Source organism: Gekko japonicus, unplaced genomic scaffold, assembly GCF_001447785.1.
Source record: "Gekko japonicus isolate JY-2015 unplaced genomic scaffold, Gekko_japonicus_V1.1 scaffold90, whole genome shotgun sequence".
NCBI lineage: Eukaryota > Metazoa > Chordata > Lepidosauria > Squamata > Gekkonidae > Gekko > Gekko japonicus.
Genome location: NW_015166421.1, coordinates 173,334 through 195,311, shown reverse-complemented (window position 1 = coordinate 195,311; position 21,978 = coordinate 173,334). Strand labels below are relative to the sequence as shown.

At 43.1% G+C, this 21,978-nt stretch overlaps 1 protein-coding gene across 1 annotated transcript in view; it reads left to right on the top strand.

Annotated features, from left to right (window-relative positions):
- UNC5D (unc-5 netrin receptor D) overlaps window positions 1-13,372 on the top strand; it is a 296,399-nt gene extending 283,027 nt beyond the window's left edge. The window contains exons 15-17 of the mRNA XM_015411680.1: window positions 1,212-1,376; window positions 4,699-4,877; window positions 13,168-13,372. Of these exons, the coding sequence (XP_015267166.1) occupies window positions 1,212-1,376; window positions 4,699-4,877; window positions 13,168-13,372 (549 nt within the window). The remainder of the gene's footprint in view (window positions 1-1,211; window positions 1,377-4,698; window positions 4,878-13,167) is intronic.
- The last annotated feature ends 8,606 nt before the right edge of the window (window positions 13,373-21,978 follow it).

Below are 21,978 nucleotides of genomic sequence, written 5' to 3'. Positions count from 1 at the left end.
TGCCCGGAAAATCCGCCTATCTTCCGTCTCTGTAGCGTGGCTAATGTTCCGTGTGACCGCAGCCAGGATTAGCCTTGGTTAATATTTGGATGGGAGACCACCAAGGAAGTCCAGGGTCACAATGCAGAGGCAAGCAATCTCAAACCACCTCTGAACGTCTCTCACCTTGAAAACCCTACAGGGTCACCGTACGTTGGCTGCAACTTGACGGTGCTTTCCACACACACAGTGTTGTGCATCAAAATCGACACCTCCCCCCTCCCCCCATGGTCTACCTACCATCACGGAATGTGTTGTGGAGGATAAGAAGGTGGCAGCAGCTTTATAGTTACTTTTAATTTTTTTGTAATTAAAAAATTGGCAATCAGGACAATTTTATTCAGACCAAGCTAGAGGTTTAAATCATCTACTTCTGTGAATGTGCTTATATTGGCTGTCATCTCAGCTGCCTGATAAGGTCCAAACATATCTAATTTCTAACTGGGAGAAAAAAAGTTCAGTGCTTGATAAAAAGAAAAATGAGTATTGTGAGCAGAGGGAATTTGTATCACAAGCTCATTGTAACATAACTAGTTTCAGCATAACTAGTTTCAGCGCCCCCCCCCCCAATCAGTCAGTATGGGTAGGCTTATTTATTTAGAGCACTTTTAGCTTATCTTTCATCAGTCAAGGACAGAAGGCAGCTTACAATGAAAATGTAACCCTAAAATAAATCCAACAGACAATCACAAAGATGATATAACTGATCTTTGCCTTACAATCTGTCAATCTGATGCCTATCCCTTCCTATAATGACCTTCCTTCCTTCCTTCCTTCCTTCCTTCCTTCCTTCCTTCCTTCCTTCCTTCCTTCAATCTGTCAATCTGATGCCTATCCCTTCCTATAATGACCTTCCTTCCTTCCTTCCTTCCTTCCTTCCTTCCTTCCTAAATCATCTGTTCCTAAGGCCACTCCACCAGTTGTCCCTCATTGGTAGGGCTGGTTTAACCAATCAAAACAGGCATTTTTGAAACTAAGAATGTCTCAGTTTAGTTGGGAGCAATTGGGATATCTCCTGGAAAGCCCTATATGCAATGCCTTTCATTCCATGGAAGGAAGGTGGGATAGACAGGCAACAAATCAATAAGGAATTGGTTGTCATTGTGCTGTACTTTTTTTTTTTTGCTCTTCCTTGTCAAACTGTCGCCCATCCACCTCCCTCTCTTTTCTAGGAAGTTCCTTTTTCACGTGTGTGGCGCAGCAACCAGCAGCCACTCCACTGTGCCTTTTCACTGGAGCGCTACACTCCTGCCACGACGCAGCTCTCGTGCAAAATCTGTGTCAGACAAGTCAAGGGCCACGAGCAAATCTTGCAGATCCAGACATCGATTCTAGAGGTAAGTCGCCCTTTCACCATCTGTTTTCCATTAACCTTTTTTTAAAAAAAACAACAACACAAGTTTCTTTATAAAACAACAAAGCAGCTTTATTGCCTTTCTTTTAAAACCACGTAAAGACATTGAATATTTGGAAGTCTTGAAAGAATCTGACTTGAAGGAGCTGCTATAGTATCAAGGCTAAGAGCACGCACTGTGCCCCAGGAGGGCACCATTTCCGATCCTATCTCAGCCACAAGTTCAGTAGGTGGCCTACATGGGATCCATCATTGCCAACAGCTCATTTAAAAAAAAAATAGGACACCAGTTTTTGGAATCTTTAACATCAATAAACCAACATGAAAACATATAACTAAATGATAATTAAAAAGGCAGTGCATAGGAAACTGGCATGACAAGAAGACCTGTGGTTGGGTCGTGTGCAATGCCAGCCCAAGTGCATTATTCTTACCTTCTCCTTTGTGCCCTGAAATAAACAAGCCCTGATTGTTAAGGGCCCTATGGGAACAAAAGGCCATGCAACACAACTTGCTGTAGTGTGGAGGAGGAAAAACACGGCAAAATCATCTTCCTGACTCTTCATACTTCTGCTAGCACAAGAGTCTCCACTGGTGTAAGAGGCAGAGAGAGATGATTTACCTGCTTTCCCTCTCTGCTCTGCAGCCTCCTGTGTTCTATGGATTTTGCTCACCTGGGTCCCTTGAGTCCAGCATTGCCTTTTTGTCTCTCATAAGGAGCTGCAGAAGGAAAACACCACCCTGCCTCGAAAAAGACCACCCTGTGCGAGATCTGCCTCAAACAGAATATGCAAGTTCTAGCCTGGCCTGGAGGGCTAGGGTTTTTTGTTGTTGTTTTTATGTACAAGGATCTTTTTTATGGATGAACATCCTGTCATTCGAAGTTGTACACCTGCAGTCTAAAGTGGTACAACCCAGGGATACCACCTCTGAGAAAACTAGGATTAGAAGCAAGATTTTTATACGAGGTTTCTTTTCCCCTTCTTAAGAGCCAGACAGCTATCTGTAGAACACCACAGGCTATTAACAACTGCTTCTTCGAAGAAATTCTTCGGTACAGCGATTTTTTTTTCTTACCCTGTCTCCAAAAGGCGAAAGAAAGACTGCTGAGTCAGCATCCCCCCCCCTTTTAAACCCCGATGTGTCAACTTATTGTTACTGGTTTTTCACTCCAGGTAGCAGGCAGCTTATCTTCCAAGCACAGCCTGCCCAATCTGCTGCATTATTTAATTTAAAACAATCAGTGGGGAAATGTGATGTATCTACAGCATTTCTATTACTTTGCATGGATGTCTTCTGTGAGGCGCCATAAATGTTATATGAAAAGGCTTGTCGTACCATTTTGATGAAATATTTATACTGCAGGAGGACCTAGAAGTCCCAGCCGGGAGGTGTATCCTCTTGCATTAGACAGGGAGAAGGACACATGAAAAACACAGCTCCTGACCCTTAGAGCAGTTGCAAGAATTTGAAGGCGAACAGGGGGAAAGAAACCCACGAACAAACCAGGGAATGTCTGCAAGTAATGGCTTGACTTTTGAGAAAGCAGCTTGAAGCATTAAAGAACCCCTCTGTACACAATGTTCCAGCATTTCCTTCATATAAATGCCTTCCACTTGTCAGACCCTTAATACATCTCGTCTGGCATCTTGGCTCTGATTGGCAGCAGTTCTCCAATCTCTCAGAGGTTGCTGCTGCTGTTGTTGTTTTTTAATGACATTAAGAACATAGGAGCCCTGCAGGGTCAGACTGATGGTCCATCAAGTCTAGCATACTCTTTCCCACAGTCCCCACCCAGGTTTCCCTAGAATGCCCATCATCAGAAGTACAAGGGTCAAAAGCCTCCCTCTGGTTTCTCCCCTTTCCCCCCATCAGCTGGTATTCAGGGGTATTCTGCCTCTGGATGTGAAAGTTCCATCTGTGTATGTGAGTGCCATCAAGTTACAGCCAACTTTGCCGACCCCAGCAAGGGGCATTCAAGACAAGTGAGAAGCAGAAGTGGTTTGCTATTGCCTTCCTCTGTAGAGTCTTCGTTGATGAACCCCCCATCCAAGTACCAACCCTGCTCAGCTGCTGAGATCTGATAAGTTAGGGCTATATCACGCTGCCTTCTCTCTGAAGTTTCCATCTAGCCATGGTATTAATTACTCACCACTGTCATGAGTAATACACATAACAATAAGCTACTGAATCTGAATTCAAAATCTATACCTATGGCCTCTGTTCCATTTATAATGCATGTGTGTCTGCATGTGTGTGTAATTTCTCGTATAATTTCCATATTCAAGACTATATGGAAAATATTTTGTTTTGCAACTTGTAAAGGGCGTAGAAAGAATAAAAAATTTCCAGTGGTAGAAGTAGTTAAGCAAAAGAAGAATTCAGAAAATGATAATAAGAGTACTGAATGAGCTTTTATATGCAATTAACAATGGGTCCTGATTTTTTGGTGTGTGTTTGTTTATCAGTAAGAAGATTCACTGCCAGCTTTATGCTGGCTTCTTTGGTAGGAAACAGGATTGGAGACCTATAGTACCTTTGTAATATTTGCTTCATTGATAAATATACAAGTGGAACATGAATGTAGGCAAAGGGGCACTCCTGCAAGGCACTCACATTTGATAGTATACTTTCAATGCACTTTAGCATTCATTTGTAACTGGATTTTCCTGTGTGGAACAGGAAAATCCATTTGCAAACAATTGCTAAAGTGCATGGAACAGGCATCATCGCATGTGTGTGAAAGCAGCCTTAGTCCATTCCCATCTTCCGACTGCTTTTTTGTCACATACACACACACACACCTGCCCATCATCTGGAAGGTGGGTTCCTGAGCAAGAAGGGGGGAAGCTCTCAGAAGACCATCTGCTGACAATTAGCTCCCATTAACGAAACGTCTACAACCATTAAGGAACATTTTCATTCTTTTTTCAAGGACATTTTCAATCTTTTGTCCCCAACAGGTACCATTTATAAAACCATAGTAATCGATCCATTCATGGTACTCAAGTACAATCTAAGAACATTCTTTTATATAAGTAAATGTGTGCACATGCTTAATGTTCAGTTTGGTACAAAATATGGGTTACCTTGGCACAGATTTCTAAATGGACCCTGGCTTACATCTCAGTGTCTTTTCTTAAATGGCATAAAGAGGTGATCCTGTGTATTTATTCTTTAACTAGACGTATCTGCACAGTTATTTTTCTGCAAACTGAGATCTGGCTGCACAGTGATTTCCAGTGTAATTAAAGAAGCCAGTTCAAGGAGAGCACAACCCATTAAGTGTTTTCTTTTGTGTGCAGAATGAAAGAGAGACCATCACTTTCTTTGCACATGACGACAGCAACTTTCCTGTTCAGATGGGCCCACAAGCCTTCAAAATACCTTACTCCATTAGGCAGAGGATATGTGCCACTTTTGACACACCGAGCTCCAAAGGCAAAGACTGGCAGATGTTAGCACAGAAGAACAGCATCAACAGGTAACCAGAAGCAATTCTGTAGGGCAGCTTTTGTGGTGTGAATCATCTACTTTTTTGGTTGTTGTCTCTGTTTTGTGTTAATACCTGTGTAGTAATGGAAGTATATATACCATGAGCAGCATTTGGATGTCCTGAAAGCAGCCTTTGGAATTGATCAGGAGTCCAAGATTATATCTGTGGATAACTGTAATTTATAATAGAGATTCAAAGCAACATTGAAATGATGGCTTGGGTTCAGCAAACTTCCAGCAGAACAGTACAGGATAGATAGATAGATAGATAGATAGATAGATAGATAGATAGATAGATAGATAGATAGATACTTTTAGGCCACTCTTCCCTGCAAGTAGGGCTCAGGGTGGCTTACAACAGAATAAAAACACAACAATCCAAGTTAAATTAAGCCAGTGTTAATACAGAGACATAAGTAAAAAAGCAATTCCAAGGTGGTAAATAATTTGAATAGAAAACTGAACTAACTAGAGCCTCCTAGGGGGCAGGTGGGGTGGGGGGGAAGGAAACCTGAGAGTGCCAGACTACTTGCTGTTCCGTCGCTGTCCTCAACCAAAAGCCTGGTGGAACCTCTCTGCCTTACAAGCCCCGCGGAAAGGTAATAAATCCTGTAGGGTACAGATGTTCTCCAGTGGAGCATTCCACCAGGCGTGGGCCAGGACCAAGAACTGCACCAGTTGAGTGACTGTAGTAGGGATGGAGAAGGGAATGAGATCATCCATGTTGTCTCTTACATGACTGGAGCTCCCCTCGCAGAAGAGAAAGGATGAACTTTGCCTCCTGTCCTTACTTCTCCCCACTGAAACTGCCTACCCAGTGTGGCTATTTGTATACACAAGTCCTTTCCCAGGATCAGAAATGATTCTGGGGGGAGGAGGGGGTAAGGACGGTCCCATGATCCTTGCACCCATGGATGGGTTAAAAGTAACGAAGGACATTCCAGCATGTGATATTCCACTGGAATGTGTGTTGTCAGCAGTTGTTCTTCACATTTTAAATAGAGCTACCGATGTACATTCCCAGGGTTTGCTTAATATGTGTGGGCCTTGCATGTTGCAGGGCCTCCAAGATGTACAGTGAACAAGCTCCTAACATGTAGCTGCCTGTTTTGCATATGCAGGGAAACTGTTATGGACTTTGGATGGAAAATGTGGCCTCCAGAGCTATGATGATACATGCTCTTCCTTGTGCATTCTTCCTCCAAGGAGTGGGACAAAACTTCTCCATCCTGTCCAGCTAGCATGGTTGGAGGAGAGCTGAATCCACTGATTTCCTGTCTTTTCAAAAGACTGGAGATGCCCACATGGACAGGGCTGAATCTAAGGCAATAAAATGTGCTATTGCAACATTGACATAAGGCCATATAAAGCAACAGGGACATACCACTGAGGAGACACCTAACTTCAGAAGACGAAAGAGTCAAGGCTAAGGGTCCCCAACTTTTTTGACCCCATGAGCACTTTTGAACTTCTGACACAGAGCAGTAGGCACAAGGGGTGGAGCAAATCACAAAAAGGGGTGTTTCAGGAGGCAGAGCCACATACACAGAGGAAGGCCAAGTGTAGGGGAAAGGGGAGGTAAGTTTTAAAATACACTGGAAAGGAGGAGTAAGAGAGAACCAAATTAAAACTGGGGGGGGCAGTTGCCAGTGTAACAACATTATATTAATCTGCCCAGCCAGTCAGATCTCCAGTAGCCAGTCATAATTCCTGTTGGCCCCATGCCCAACCTCATCCCCGCCCACTTTCTAACAACTCTTCATGGGCACCAGGAAAGGTGTCAGTGGGCATCATGTTGTGGGGACCCCTAGACTAGGCTGATCAAGAGCACTTAAGATGTCTTCCCAGAGAGCAGGAGAGGGGTTTCCTGTTTTGTTTAGCAGCACAGATGAAATTGGAAAACAAGCAGCACATAATTGATCTCTGTGCTTTGAACTGAAAACAGTTGGATTTACTGAAGAAATTGAATAAGAGCTTGTTCCTCATTTTGAAAGAAATAAAAATTAACACCAGCCAAACACTGTACCTTTGAAATACTGGGTATCTTTCCAAGCTCCTAATCTGGGCATTTGTTAGAGTTGTGGTTTGGAACGACCCACTGTCCCTTCTGGAACTCAAGCATGTATGTTTTCCATTGGCTACACTAATTGTACAGAGAGGAAAGAAACAAGACACCACAGGCACACTGGAGATGGATGCTTTTCCCCCCTGAATGTTTGGAATAACTATCCAACCCACAGTCTGCTTGTGTTGCTTCCAAACCATGATACACGCTGTTGGAAGAAGTGAGCGCAGGTGGCTGATCTTGGCTGGTGGAGTGGTGGTATTTCCTTGGTTGGTTTTTTTGTTGCTGTAGAATTCCTTGGGTTTCTTAGTAACTTGGATATCTATTATTAAAGAAAAGATGGCAGATAGATTGCATAGCTGAGCAGTGTGTTAGCACTGAAGAGCATCGCCTCCATCTGCCCATAGGCTTTTCAGAGGCATCAGGTTGGCTGCTGTGAAAAAACAGGATGCTGGGCATAAATAGATTGCATTGCTGAGCAGTGTGTTAGCATTGGAGACTGGACTCATGAAGAGCATCGCCTCCATCTGCCCGTAGGCTTTTCAGAGGCATCAGGTTGACTGCTGTGAAAAAACAGGATGCTGGGCATGATAGACCATTGGTCAGTTCCTTCTGGGCTCTTCTTATGCATTAGGGTTCTTCTTAAATTTTTAAGATGGATCCTATTCAAAACAGAATTAGTGTAATTGGAAAAGATTACTATTTTTCTCCGATCCTGTCTTGTAAATGCTCTTCCACACTGTGTAATTTTATAGTATCCATGGGTAGAAGAGCTTTTCTGGTTGGTTTGGTTTCCCCCCAGGCCATGATTAAATATAAATCTACTGATATGGAGTCACATGATCAGGAAATCTTTACAATGGAAGCAGGGGATACATTGCAAACAGGTCAATTATGACATTACTTCATGTCTGTGGTGACTTCCTATGGCTATCTGGGTTCAAATCATGGTGCTGGTGATGCCTTACAATATCTGAAATGTCCTGGGTGTAGGATACAAAGCCGACTTACCTAATCCAGTATTGTCTATTCTGGCTGGCAACAGTTGCCCAAGATCTCAGGCAGAGGCCTTTTAATTGGCATTGTCAGAGATGAAACCAGGAACCTTCTGTTTGAAAAGCACATGCTCATCCATGATTATCTTTAATGCCCTAATATAGAAGGGGGGGTTATGCCTGGACCTATCAAGAATCATTCTTGGATCAGGTCCTGGACTTGTGGTTTAAAGGTTATTAGGGTGGTGTTTAGCTAACACAGCACCAAAAAAGATTCCTCCAGCCCCATGTTGTATCATGACCTTTGAGACCAATTGGAAAGCTTGGTATCAATCAGTCAAATAAGGAATGCAAGGATGGGCTGATTCTCACAGGTTGCTCCTCTACTTGGAATTCCCTTTCCTTAGAGACACTGTAAAGCAGAAGCCTAGGTATCTTCTGAAATATCTTCTGGAGTATCTTCTGGAAATGGTGCGAGACCTTTGAATACCAGTTGGTTGTTGGCAAGTAGGGATCAAGTGAACAAGAAGGAGTTTAATAGATTAACTGGCAGCTTAATTTGTTACCTACCCCTGATGGGATAGGCTATAGATCAATTAAAATAAATAATAGATGAATGTCAAGCAAACTTTTACATCATCACACACACACCTTTTAAAATTTCATAAACTTTAGGCTATGAGGAATAAACAGTATCCCCAGTGAAGCAATGACTTCAACTTGAAGAAACAATGCAAAAGCCTATTGGATTGAGCTGAGGGCAAAAATATGGATTCTGGGATCAGCAGTATGTCATGGAAGGGAGTTGTCTTGTGTGCCAGGATGTTCTGAGTTAGTACTTTGAGCTACATTTATCTATTGATCTGTAAATACAGAGCTCAACCCCTTGGTGAGGAAGCTTAGGGATGACATTTTGCCAGGAATTATGAGGCAAAGGTTTGATGACTTTCCAGAAGGCTTTGGACCTCCTTGGCTTTAGCTGGTAAGCTACTCTTTTTCTGCAGTGTCCAGGTTTTTGTGTTGTAATTAGAGAAATGATCGCTTGTAGAGTTGGCAACTGGCTGGAGAAAAACCCACGAGCCCCTCCTGCTCCTCTGTATTCCCATTCTGAAATCAGCAAGTGAAACTTTTCATGGCAGGGAGCTAAACACTTGCTCATCTCTGCACATCAAACTGCCATTAAAGGGATGGCAACAGGGGCCACTTCAGAAGCTGGCAAGCAAGTCATTAGTGATGCCGCCAAAGTTCATATTGACCTGGCTGAGTGTATGAACTTTGGCAGCATCTAATACTTGTCTGCAATTCAAAGTAATCACTGCAGCCCACAGGAATTCTTCTGTGACTTGGATTTTAATGTCAAAATGCCTGACGCCCATACTAAAGTCTCAGGTGGTCTAGGACAATCCATTTCCCAGGACTTCTGGTGTTTGAGATGCTGCCATTGCAGAGTTCAAGGAACAGAGATGGGGCCTCCAGCAAGTCTTCTCTTCCAGCACCACTGTCATCATATGGTGAAGAGGTATGGGGACTGTATGGGCAAGCTCAGGGAATCGGCGAGAACTGTGTGGACCTGTTGTCATCAGGAACACAAGAGGATCTAAATTTTTGAACCGAGCTTAGAAATAATCAGGCAGTTTTCTGATTCTTATTTTTAATTGAAGTTTACAGAGCTTTTGGGAATTTTCCTACCAGTTTCCTCTCTATACATTGAACATATGAAGTGGCCCTAAACTTTTATATCATCGAGCCATCTGTCTCAGTTTTGTTCACTCAGACAGTCACCAGCATCCTAGGGTCTCAGGCAGAGGAAGGAGCTTTGACAGCACCAGCTATATAAAACCTTTTAATAGGAGGTGCCTGAAACTCACTATGGAGTTTTCCACTTGCAAAGAATGGGCCTACCGCTCAGTCACATCCCCACCCCACAGTACAGAAGAAGCATCAAGAAGCCAGCACGGATATGTTCATTTGGCTCCTCGTTCTGCTGCAGCTGCTGCTTGTATCATGCAAAGACCTTCACAGGCTCTTGACATGCTTCCACCTGGTGCCTTTCAAAAAAAGCCAAAACCCCAAGACTGATAATACAGCTGTTTGTCTTCCCAGCCTAGATTAATCCCTGCTTTGTATGGTTGGGGTTTGTTCTATAGTCAACTTCACAATACTTATATGGCCACAAAATATCCTGGAGCTGTTTAATAACCCAGCTGTATAGGAGGCAGAATCCATCCTTCTACCTGTCAGTTGTGTTTTTGGGAGAATCCAGCATGGACAGAAGCACCCCACATATCTGGGCTATGAGGATCCAACAATATTGAATTGAAGCGGCATTTCCAGATATGGAGCTGCTGTCCACATAGGTGTACTCAAAGATATGACTCAGGACAAAACTAGATAAGATTTTGGAACATTTGCAAATAAATGTCCTGAGCATATTGCATTGGCAAATGGGAGGAGAGGGGTTGATGGAGATGTGACCATAACCGAGGAGCAGGCATGTTGATTCTTTCACCCTATGTTCATTGCTGATGTGTTTACAGATTCAATTTAAGGTGTTGTTTTTGACCTTTAAAGCCAGGGTCCCCAGCCTTTCTGGCACATTTGGAATTTTGAGACTGGGTGGTGAACACCACCCAAAAACAGCTTCCACAGGAGAAGTGGTGGTACCCTGCCCCCTTCCACCTTCTGCAGAATGTACAAGATGGAAGAGTTTTTAGTTTTGTTTTCAAACTACCAGTTTTGTAACGTGAACATGGTTTGCAAGTGATTATTCTGACATAGGTATAAGTGAAAGATCTAGTTGTATGGACAGCAGAACCCATCCTGGTACCTGTCAGCTGTGTTTCATGGGAGAACCCAGCATGGACAGAAGCAACCCACATATATGGCCTATGAGGATCCAACAATATTGGCTTGAAGCAGCATTATAAGCAGTATAAGCAAAAGAAGAATTTGGGTTTTATTGAGCTGTTTTATTGTTTATCTTACGCTGTGGTCACACACACAAAATAAACCACTTTCAATCCACTTTCATTTTACTTTCCAACTAGATTTTACTGTGTGAGCTGGCAAAATCCAGTTGGAAAGTGCATTGGAAGTGTATTGGAAGTGGATTATTTATTGTGTGTGACCGCACACTTATTGATGCAAACAGTATGGTAAACAACTAGTCCCCAACATCTTTGGCATGGTGACCCACAAGAACAAATTTATTTGGTGGATTGACCCACTGACAAAAGCAGAGTATGCACAAATCAATAAAACTGCAAAAGCCTGGGACCCAATTTCATAGGCTTTGTGACACATTTTTTGGGTCAGGACCCACATACTGGAGAACACTGTTGTAGACCACCTTGACCAGCCTTATACGAACGTTCTTTTCCATGTTGGGCAAAACATGTTGTTGTTGCTGGTGTGTTCCCTTAATGTAAAGACAAACAGCATGGGGGAAAGTACTATTCCCCCTCCCCACTGTGCTGGGACTCTGATCTGAATCAGCCTTGCCCCCCCACGTACCACTTAGCAAATGCTTGAGAGATCAGTTCACAAACCTCCCAGGATCTTATTAAGATTATTCTTCAACATGTAAATTGCCACTCTCAAAAGGCAATGTGTTTTGAGTAGGATTGGACATGTGCCACTTGTTCCACTCTGTGCTTCTTCCACATCCACACATCCACACATTCCTGTGAACTTTGTTCCTGTGAATACACACAAGATGAACGTATATTCAATACATATTGTAAGCCATACTTCCAGAATAATGATAGTATCCAAATTAATGTCCAGTGTACCGTTCCATCCCAAAAGCTAGACATATCACCAGAAGATGGGTGAAAAGAATGAACTTTCAATTGAATCCCATGACATGGACAAGAAGTCCTATTAAGGAAGACTTCGGAAGCACACTTTGTTTGAGGGCTCTGTGAAAAGACAGGAAAACTCTTGTCCCTGGAGTGGTAACCTGTGACAGCTGTTTCACATATTCAGTGGACAAGCAGTTGAGGACAAGCAGTCTTAGCTCCATCTCGAAAAAAATGTTTAAGCAGTTCTATTTCTATACCAATTTCAGCATAACCCCAGGAAATCCAAACTTTTCAGGGCTTATACATGCATGTATTATGTATAATGGAGCGGTATGTAAATATGATTATGCATATGCATGCTTGTGCAATAGTTTTGACTTGGATGATTATCCCCAGAGGAAATACTCAAGTCAATTTGTCAAGAGGCAGGCTTAATGGCAGAGTTGGAGAATAATGTGCATTCAAAAAACCAGTTTGTTCCACTAGGTCCTTTGCAAATAGATGTCCCGCACATTTCCATAAATCATGGGTGCACATTTTTTTGCAAAATCAAAAAAAACCACAGTTGAAAAGAGGCAACTAAAAAACCCAGGTCTGTGCCAAAGCACACCAGACCCCCATATGAATGCAAATGTCTTCACTCTCTTGCCTTGCATACAAATACATAATATTTCCTTATGCCATCATCATTTGCTACTAAATTATGGATGCCATTTTAGAAACTCTTGTTATTTAAACTAGGATATTGCTATCCTCGTCCATACAAATAACCTTGTTTATATCATCCTGAGAAGCCAAACTTTTGTTCCTTCTTAGCCAAAATGGTGCTTTCCCAGAATGCAGTGCCAGTGTCCTCTCCAGTGGCTGTTGTTATGCTTTCAACAGTGCTACAAAATGCCAACAGTTCAGAATAAGCCCATATGAACTTACCTGTTCTATCTTCTGAGGCCTCTGCCCTTCTGAGTTGGGGCACATGATCAGGAATAGGGCCTCTTCTGTCATGTCTGGCTGTGAAATACCTTCCCTGTGATATATAATGTTAGATTTACTTTCTTGTAGGCACAAATTGGAAGTGTTCATAATTCCCACCCCCCCGTGTATTTGATTATTGAGTCAAGTGTTGCTTTTCTCTTTTTGTTCATACTCCTGTTTGTTTTATTCTATCTCAGTCTTTTAGGGTTGGTGGGTATCATTTATTTTTTGTAAGCTGTCCTGAAGGCCTTTTATTAAACAAGTGGAATGGTGGGATATCATTTTTTAAAAAAAGATGCAGGAACATTCTTGGGGGGTTTGCCGTCTATGAGCTGAGCTTCTTTTTGGAGTGATGATGTATTGACCTCACTGTCACAGTCCTAGTGGTGACAGTCAACATTCCCGTGTCCTAACCGCTTTGCTTCTGCCTTTCTCTTCCTGTAGGAATTTGTCTTATTTTGCTACCCAACGCAGCCCATCAGCTGTCATTTTGGACTTGTGGGAAGCCAGGCATCAGCATGATGGGGACTTAGACTCTCTAGCCTGTGCCCTGGAAGAGATAGGAAGGACACAGCCCAAAATCTCTAACCTAACAGAAACTCAAATTGAGGAGTCCAGCTTCAGCTACAGCAGACAGAACGGACTTTAGTGTTCACTTTTCTTTCAAGAACTGGGAGCCGGCTTAGACTTTGTACTTGAAGGAATTCATGTCGGCAGGGAGGAAACAGCGATGGTGTTCCCCCCCCTTTTTTTCTTCTTCTTCTGCATTTCATATGACAGCTCACTCCTTCATTGCCTCAGTCCAGTTCCCATTTGGAGGAACAGAAGAAGCTGGTAAACCATAATGAAGATGCAACTTCTCTGCACAATTCTTGCTGTGAGAGGGGAAACAACGGCTCTCCTGAAGTTAATTTGAGTACTAAAAAATAAGGGCATTCCTTGCCACACACAATGTGTTGGGAATGCTACTGCAACCAAGAGAATGGTAGATGAAAATTTAGTGAATGTTTCAAGATGTGTGACATTCTAAACACTGGATGAGTTTTTGGTTTTAATTGTTTTTCCTGTTGTCTATTATTTTATAACTTGGTTTAGTCTAACTAGTACCGGACAACTGGGCTTTCACCCAAGATATAGCCATGTGGGAGGCCCAGGTCCAGAGAAGATGAAACTGGCATGTAACTTGGTACTTAAACCCTGGAAGCAATTTATTTGGGCTTCTTTTTGTCTTGGGCACCCAAAATTGCTATCAGTTTAGGTTAATTTAATTTTGGTTAATTTTTAAAAGATCGTTGAGTCCACTGCTGTTTAACTATGGAGAGTTGTTTTTCACTGTGGCTGTTCACAGTTTTCGTAGATGACCTCCACATGGCTTCATTTGGATTAGGATATGTGAACCCTCAGGAAAAAGTTCTTTTCTGAGATTTCTAACCATGCAATCCTAAAACCATTTTACCAGGGAGTAAGCCCCATTAAATAGACCTGTTTTGGTTTGCAGTCTAAATTGATTTACAATTCCTTGCCCTGGTCTCGGAGTCCCCCAATCCTATTCTGCTTTCTCTCCTTTTTCTTCATCCCTCTTGGTAGTGGTAGGGTGGCTCCATCATCTAACTGTCTCCCCTTCTCATTCCTCTCCTGGGACTATTGTGGCAGGGAAGGAAAAAATGAGGTGGATCAATCTGTCCTCTTCCCACTGTTTGGACTGTTGCTGTGTTTGTATTCCAAGCTTTGGAACTGATAGGACTTGGAGTTGTCCCAGAGTGCCTGATGTAGTTCGGTGGCATCACTAGTTTGTAGTTTGCTTCTTGATGCACTGGCTGAAATGCTTTCTGTTGTCAGCTCTGTTGTCCTTGCAGTGTTACAGCTGGTGCCTTTCAAAAAAAGCAGGGAGGTTCCCAGCGACAGCACAGCCCTCACCCATCACCTACATATTTGCCACTCATGGCTATCATGGTACCACCAGCAGTTGCTTCTCCCATGAAACACAACATTGCAAGGCACTTTTGAGCAGAAATGGGTCGAACTAGAGCTGCACCAAAAGCACTGTGACCGTTGCATTTGTTCTCACCTCTGTGCTTCGCTGACTTTGATAGCCATCTTTTGTTTTGCTCCCCCTCAGGTGCAGAGTCTTTGACTGAGCCTTAATGATCCCCCAGGATGCTGCCCTGACTGGATCTCAGCTTAGCTGGGCCGGGGAGCTTCCTTAAGCATGTTCTTTTCTAACTAGCTCAGGAACTACGTGGCTCTCCCTTCCCAAAGTTGGACAGTTTTCTCAGGCAAGCTGCTTGGGGACCCCATGTGCAAGACGAAGTTTGATGTGACAAATGAATTCAATCCAGAAAAAATTAGGATTTACCCCAGCGGAATTTCCCCCCAAAGAGCGAACAAAATCTGATATAGGAGTGAAGGACCGTCATCCAGTCTGGCGAGGAAAAGACAGGGCATGATGGGACATGTAATTTTAGGTGCAAACCATATGATTATCCTAAAATCACCCATAGCTCCCTTTGCTTGCCTCCCCTTTCTCACAAGATTTCACTGCAAGAGCATGCTAGGAGGTATGGTTTAATTGTGCAAATTAGCTAGGAGTTCAAAATAGTCTAATATTTAAAATCTAAGAAAATCAGACAGGCAAGTGAACATCTGTCTTTATTAACCCTCAGATTTGATATAAAAGATGCTGTCAAAAATCTGGCACATCTTCGCATATTTACCTTTCAGAACAGAGGCAATGACAATAATGTGGAGGAGTACCCCACCGCCAGTTCAGCACCTGAGATGTCTGTGTCAGCCTGCTAAACGAATCTTAGAACTTGACTGTGCGTATTGTTATGCAGCCCCTTATAGACAGCAGCAATTAAATTGCTGCTTCTGCAGATGCAACAGATCCTTCTCCCTCATTGCCTTCTCTCACATCCAAACTTGCACGCACTTGCTTCCAAATATCTTGATCAGTCCATATTCTTTCTTCAGATAATGGATACTTCTGTTATTTTAATGTAATTTGGGAGTGATGATGCTAGCTTGGCTTTCCATACTATTCATGAACAAAAATTAGAGGAAGCCACCAAGACTTCTGAAACTCAAGTGTTGAGTTCTGTGTGAGGGAAAAAATGTGAGTCTCAAATTTTTAAAAAGCATCCTTCCTAACAGTTTAGGAGAACTTGACCTTGGTTTAGGAGAACTTGACCAAGTGCTCCTTACACCACTGCCTTTTCCTAGGCATATGTATCGTAGGTTCCAGAGCTACAATACCTATACTGTTCTTTCTTGCCGAAATATTTCATAAACTGTCCACCTTTCCTATGCCTGCTGTATAAATCTGCAGTTGCTAGAGGTTCATTCTAGGAATGGGCAAATTTCTCTGTCTCTATTCTTTCATTATTATTCTCAGTTTAGATTGGGGGTGGCTGTTTTGTCCCCTGATATGTATTCTACTTAAGTGTTCAGAATAACATTCATAGGTGTTTTGCTGAACAAATGCAGTGGTAAGACATAATTGAATATTTATATGAATATGTATTTTACTTTGTCATTCCATAGATAACAAAATAAGGGGAGAGGAAAACTGCATAATTGGGACAGTTTAGACATGTTGTACCATGGTATAGATATATCTGTCTGTGTAGGGAATTTCAGTGGTAGAAAATGTTGTGAGGACCTTTGCATCATATTGTGTCTCACTATTATTGTGGGACAGTGATACTCAGTGGCTCAGTGGGTCTTCTGAGTACCATTTCCCAATATAGCACCCACCCCATGTTCCAGGAAAGTGGGCAAGGCCATTGCCTGGTAGGGCTTGTGGTTGCCACCTTGAAAGACTGCAGGTACTTTAGGATATGTAAGCAGCAAGACACCCTGAGTTATAGACCAAGAATAGGGACCACCCTTGCCAAGAATACTCACCCTTCTCCACAGCCTCTACACTGTCATCCCAGTACCCAAGCGACTGTGGGGAGGAGAGCAAGCTGGCCACAGAGAAGGGAAAGTAAAACTACTACTACAGCAGACCACCAGGAAAAGAATAAGCTGGCCACAGTGGGATGGTAGTCCTTTTACTCCCTTTCTCCACTGCCAGGTAGCCCAAAGGTCAGCAAGCTGGCTATCTCACTCTCTCATCTGAGCCACTGAGCCTCATGCTGAAGAGTGAGTGGGAAGGCAGAGAGGGAAGGACCAAGGACCAATATTATGAATGTGAGGCTTGAAAAGGCCTCCCAAAACTGCCTTGATGAAAGTTTGGACCTGATTGGCCAATAGAATCTTTTGAAATAATTGTGCCCTCTAGATTTGATGATACAGTGTCTGTATAGTTATGACATGGTCATATGACACTGCTTTACACTCCTGATATTGAGCAGGAGTTGGTATCTGTTGGTTTCCACAGACTTAAGAACAAGCAACTTGTGATCTAAATGACTGGGGGTGGGGGCAAGTGAATTTGTGCCAACAAATAGAAGAAGTCAGGAGTTACCCACCAACAACTCAATAGCCTTTCCAGTTAGCTCCTGAGATCTGACAAGATTTGATGTAGCCCAGCAAACGCAAAGCGATGGCTTGATGGTCTCATTCAGTCTTCTTCTCTTTTTTCTGCTCTAAGTTGTGATGTTTGCACTTCCACAGACATCACATCTCAGATTTGGAGTGGGGGGGTTCAAATGTCTCATTTTTAAAAAAAAAGTTTTAGGATTTATGAACCTGATATTTCCACCCGCTTTGTAGAAGCCTCCCCCCCCCAAAAAAATGGGCCCAATTGCGCATATTCTTTAAAAATGTACATGGTGGGTGCCAGATTGGAAAGAGATATAAAATACGATACGTATACAAGTATACAATTAATATACAGATTGTACATAGTGATCACACAGCATGTATACAAAGTGCAATCAAATCTACAGGGTTAAAAATGGAGAGTGGAGAACTGAAAACTGAACTGAAATAATTGACAAAAATATAAATGACACTTTAAAAAGGAACAACATAGAAAACGTTAGCTCACTTGTTACTTGTTCATATGGAAACAGACATGCACAGACACTGAGAGCCTGGGAAGAGATGCTTTCTCTCCAGTACTTCAGATTTGAAGATTATTGCGCTCTGTTAATTAGTGTGCAAAATGATCTCTAATATGTTTTCTAAATACCAACTAGCAATTAAATACGCAGAAAGCAAATTGTCCAACATGCAGCTTGAAGCACTTCACTGATTTCCTTCATCTTCCCCTTCCCAATTTTATGGCTTTCTAGATCTGCTAAGTGTTCGCAAACTTTCTTCCAAAGCGAGACAAATATGGTTCCATATAAACTGCTCACAGCTCTTATGCATAAAAGGAGATTCCCATTCTTCTGATTTATAGGTAATATCTTCCCCCAGATTGAAAAGAAATGTTGTGTTCAAGACACCAGAAAAGCTAAGATGTTTGGAGTTTTGATTTTTTTTCTGGGGGGAATTCTCCCCCCCCCCAATCTTTAACAAGCTCTGTGTCTATCCCTTTTTCCCTTTTCCAGAAAAAAAAGGTGCAGTGACATTTTTGTGGGTGTACATCTGAGCTTTATGAGGCTTTTTGTACTAGCAAATGCAGTTTGCATTTCAGTCTACCAAAAACAGAACTCATTTCCTTTCAGTTTACAGGATTTTAATCTAGACAAGTATGACTGCACGAGCAACGTTGTAAAAACCTGTAAATTAACTTTACGATGCTGCAGTATGGCAAAATTGTGATGCATGTTATTTTGGCGGAACTGTATGCAATTATTAGAGCAGAAGGATTAGTCTGATGCTGAGCAATGAAAGACTAGGAGGACATTTAGAGGAGAGGTTTAGAGGCCTGCACAAGGACACTGGATGAGTTTTTGGTTTTAATTGTTTTTCCTGTTGTCTATTATTTTATAACTTGGTTTAGTCTAACTAGTACCGGACAACTGGGCTTTCACCCAAGGTATAGCCATGTGGGAGGCCCAGGTCCAGAGAAGATGAAACTGGCATGTAACTTGGTACTTAAACAAAAAACAAAAACCCTGGAAGCAATTTATTTGGGCTTCTTTTTGTCTTGGGCACCCAAAATTGCTATCAGTTTAGGTTAATTTAATGTTGGTTAATTTTTAAAAGATAGTTGAGTCCACTGCTGTTTAACTATGGAGAGTTGTTTTTCACTGTGGCTGTTCACAGTTTTCGTAGATGACCTCCACGTGGCTTCATTTGGATTAGGATATGTGAACCCTCAGGAAAAAGTTCTGATTTTGCTCCAGGTGTGCTCCAGAATTACAGTCCTAGAGACCAGACTAGAGAATCAAATACGAGGTTAGAAATGAATCATTCATGTCCATATGAGATGAAAGCCTAATCTGGCCTTGCAGTATTGACCTCTGTTATTAGTTCCTTATCAGAAAGGAATGACACTCTTGAGAAGCAATTCCTGGTTCAAATCTGACAAAGTGGTTGGAAGACAAGACTTGGATAGATCACGCATGCAAAATTTGACAGCCATTCTGCCACAGGCGATATCTATACACCGTCTGGTTCTTCTTTGTGAAGAGGAGAGCGGCCTCAGAGAAACTTTGAGCAAACCGCACAACATGCGAGGCAGATGACATCTGAAACCGCCTTGCAAAGGGTACTGCTGCTTTATCCTCTTCAGATGTGCTATCAGGAGTCCACAGGAATTCCCTTGAGGACACGTTACAGATAGGTAACTATGGGGAATTTCACATTACCTGTCTTCTCCCGGTTTCAAGCTGGGAGTCTTCCGTTTCCAGATGAACCGGTACAGGGCTGCCGTTTCACACACGGCTTGCCCCTACCGGAAAGGAGCCGATTCACAAGCGGTTCGGCGTTTCACACACGCACCGCTTTGTTTCCCCACGGTTTTTTTTTTTTAAAAAAAGTCCGTCTTATAGCGATATATCGATATACCAGTATTCCAATGTATTCCAATGGGATCGCTATAGCGTTATATCGATATATCGATATAAGCCGAACGTTAAAAAAAAAAAAAAGCCCGCGCGGCCGAAAAAAGGCGGGAAAGAACCATATCGGAACCGGGAGAGGGAACGGGAGACTCCTCGGAAGCGGTTGACAGGTAAATCGCTTCCCTCCCGGTTCCTATATGGAACAGAGACTTTAGAGTGTGAAATGGCAGTCAGATCCCGGTAGGGAACTGATTCTCAACCGGGTTCTGTCTGAAATGACAGACCAGCACCCGGTTGAGAATCGGTTCCCTACCGGGAGAAAGCACCTGTCTGAAATTCCCCTATGTCATTGCAGCACGCAGGAGGATGGAATGCTAGCCTTTCAAAAAGTTACACATGTGAACATTCAGTTCCTTCTCATCTTCTGCTTCTCCTTTTCTCTTAATTCTTCAGGTGTGGAAGCTCCTCCCGCAACTAGTCTGGCAGTCCTCTTGCTTCACATTCCATAATTCTCCTCTCCATCCTAGGATGCGCTTCCATTCCATAATCACTAGTTCAATTCAGTTGAATCTCTGAGCTTTCCTGCATGTACTTATTTCACTAAAGGTGTGCATTCAGCAGCCCCGTAGCTAGGGATTTTGGGGGGAGGGGGCCTTGGGGGCCCCCAGTAGCCAATTAAAACAAAGTTAATTAAGGCAGCTCTGTACCTCCCAGTCTCCAGGGCAAGGGGGGTAATGCCCAGTGGCCGTAGTTTCCCTCCACCCACCCCCCTCAGCAAGGGCAGGCCATCCACGCAGAGAGTTTGGCTCCCCCCCAAGGAGCCGCAGTTCCTCTTCCCACGGCAAGGCACAAGGGGCAGCCTGACGTCCACCCTCGGCTCCCTCCTGGGGCTGGGAGAGGTGAGGTGCACAGTGGCCGGGCTGGCCACAGAGCCGCTGTGTGTGGGCTTGTTGGCACAATGGAGCACAGCCAGGCGTGCCTGCCAGGGGCAAGAGGAGGCGGCGACTTGCCTCCTTACCTGCCTGGCTGGGCTTCCTTGCTGCTGGTGGGTGGCACAGTGAGCATCTAGTGGAAGCCCAAGATGGAGGCTTCTCCTTGTACCATTCACGCTCGCTGCCTGTCCTGGCCTCTCTCTTAAGCCCAGCCTTGCTGCAGCCGTTGCTACTGCTTATGCTGTCCTCATCCTCCCTGCCGAAGGGCAATCGGGGTGAGGTGGCGTGGGGGGGAAGGGGGAGCCATGGCTCAGGGAGGGGCCCATGAAAACCACTAGGGGGCCAGGCCCCATGAGCCCCATGGTAGCTACAGGCCTGGCATTCAGATATTTCCATATCAAAATTATACACAGAATTTGCTGTTTCGTTTTGGTTGAGGCAATATCCAAAACTGCAAAAGGCGCTCCCAAAACTTTGGAATTCCTGAAAGGTTAGCTATTATATCCCAGCCATTTCAGGTTTGATGAAGACCAAGTGTCTGAATCCAGATGCTACATCCACTGCCACTGTTTTTTATGAATGGTAGACCCAAGATTTGAACTCTGGAGGTACCACTACTGTTTTCAATGGATGGTAAACCTGGGATCTGGACTGTTGAAACCTTGATTATCTGATATTCCCAAGTCCCTAAAAATTACCTGAAATTGATTCCCAAAACAGTTTCAAATTTAAGTACTCCTAAAATGTTTGGTTAATGTTAATCATACTCTTCCTGAAATGCCAAAATGAAATTAAAACAATTTTTTTTGAAGCGCACACCCGTATTTTGCACAGAAAGTTATCTAGACCATTCAGAATTAATCATGTAAGTTGCATTTGTCTCATAATTCTTTCATGCTGCTGAATAATTGGGATGAGCATATTTTGTCTTTTGTGTTGTAATTAAAGATGATTACTTTGCTGCATTGAATAAGATATTTTTGTTTTTGAACAGCATTGTGACATTAAAATTATTTTGATTGTGGCATAGCTGAAGTTCCTAAATCCTGCTGCTGCAATTTGATCTTTGGCCATTTGCAGCGCTTATCTCCAATCCAAGACAAGCATTATGGCTCCCAAATTTCTCCTATAGCTCATATTGTAATCCATTTGGAGAAGCACTCCTCCGTCTCACCCCACTAACCTGGCTATTGTGGAGGCATCAAAGATGGAGAAGGTGAGAGACAGCTCCCTCCTTTTCTTTAATTTAGTGTTGTCATAATTGATTTTCGGTGACCCCTCAAGGGGTTTTCAAGGCAAGAGATGAGCAGAGATAGTTTGCCATTGCCTTCCTCTGCATAGCAACCCCGTTCTTCCTTGTTGGCCTGGCCTCCCAATCAAATATTAACCATGGCCAAACCTGCTTATCTTCTAAGTTC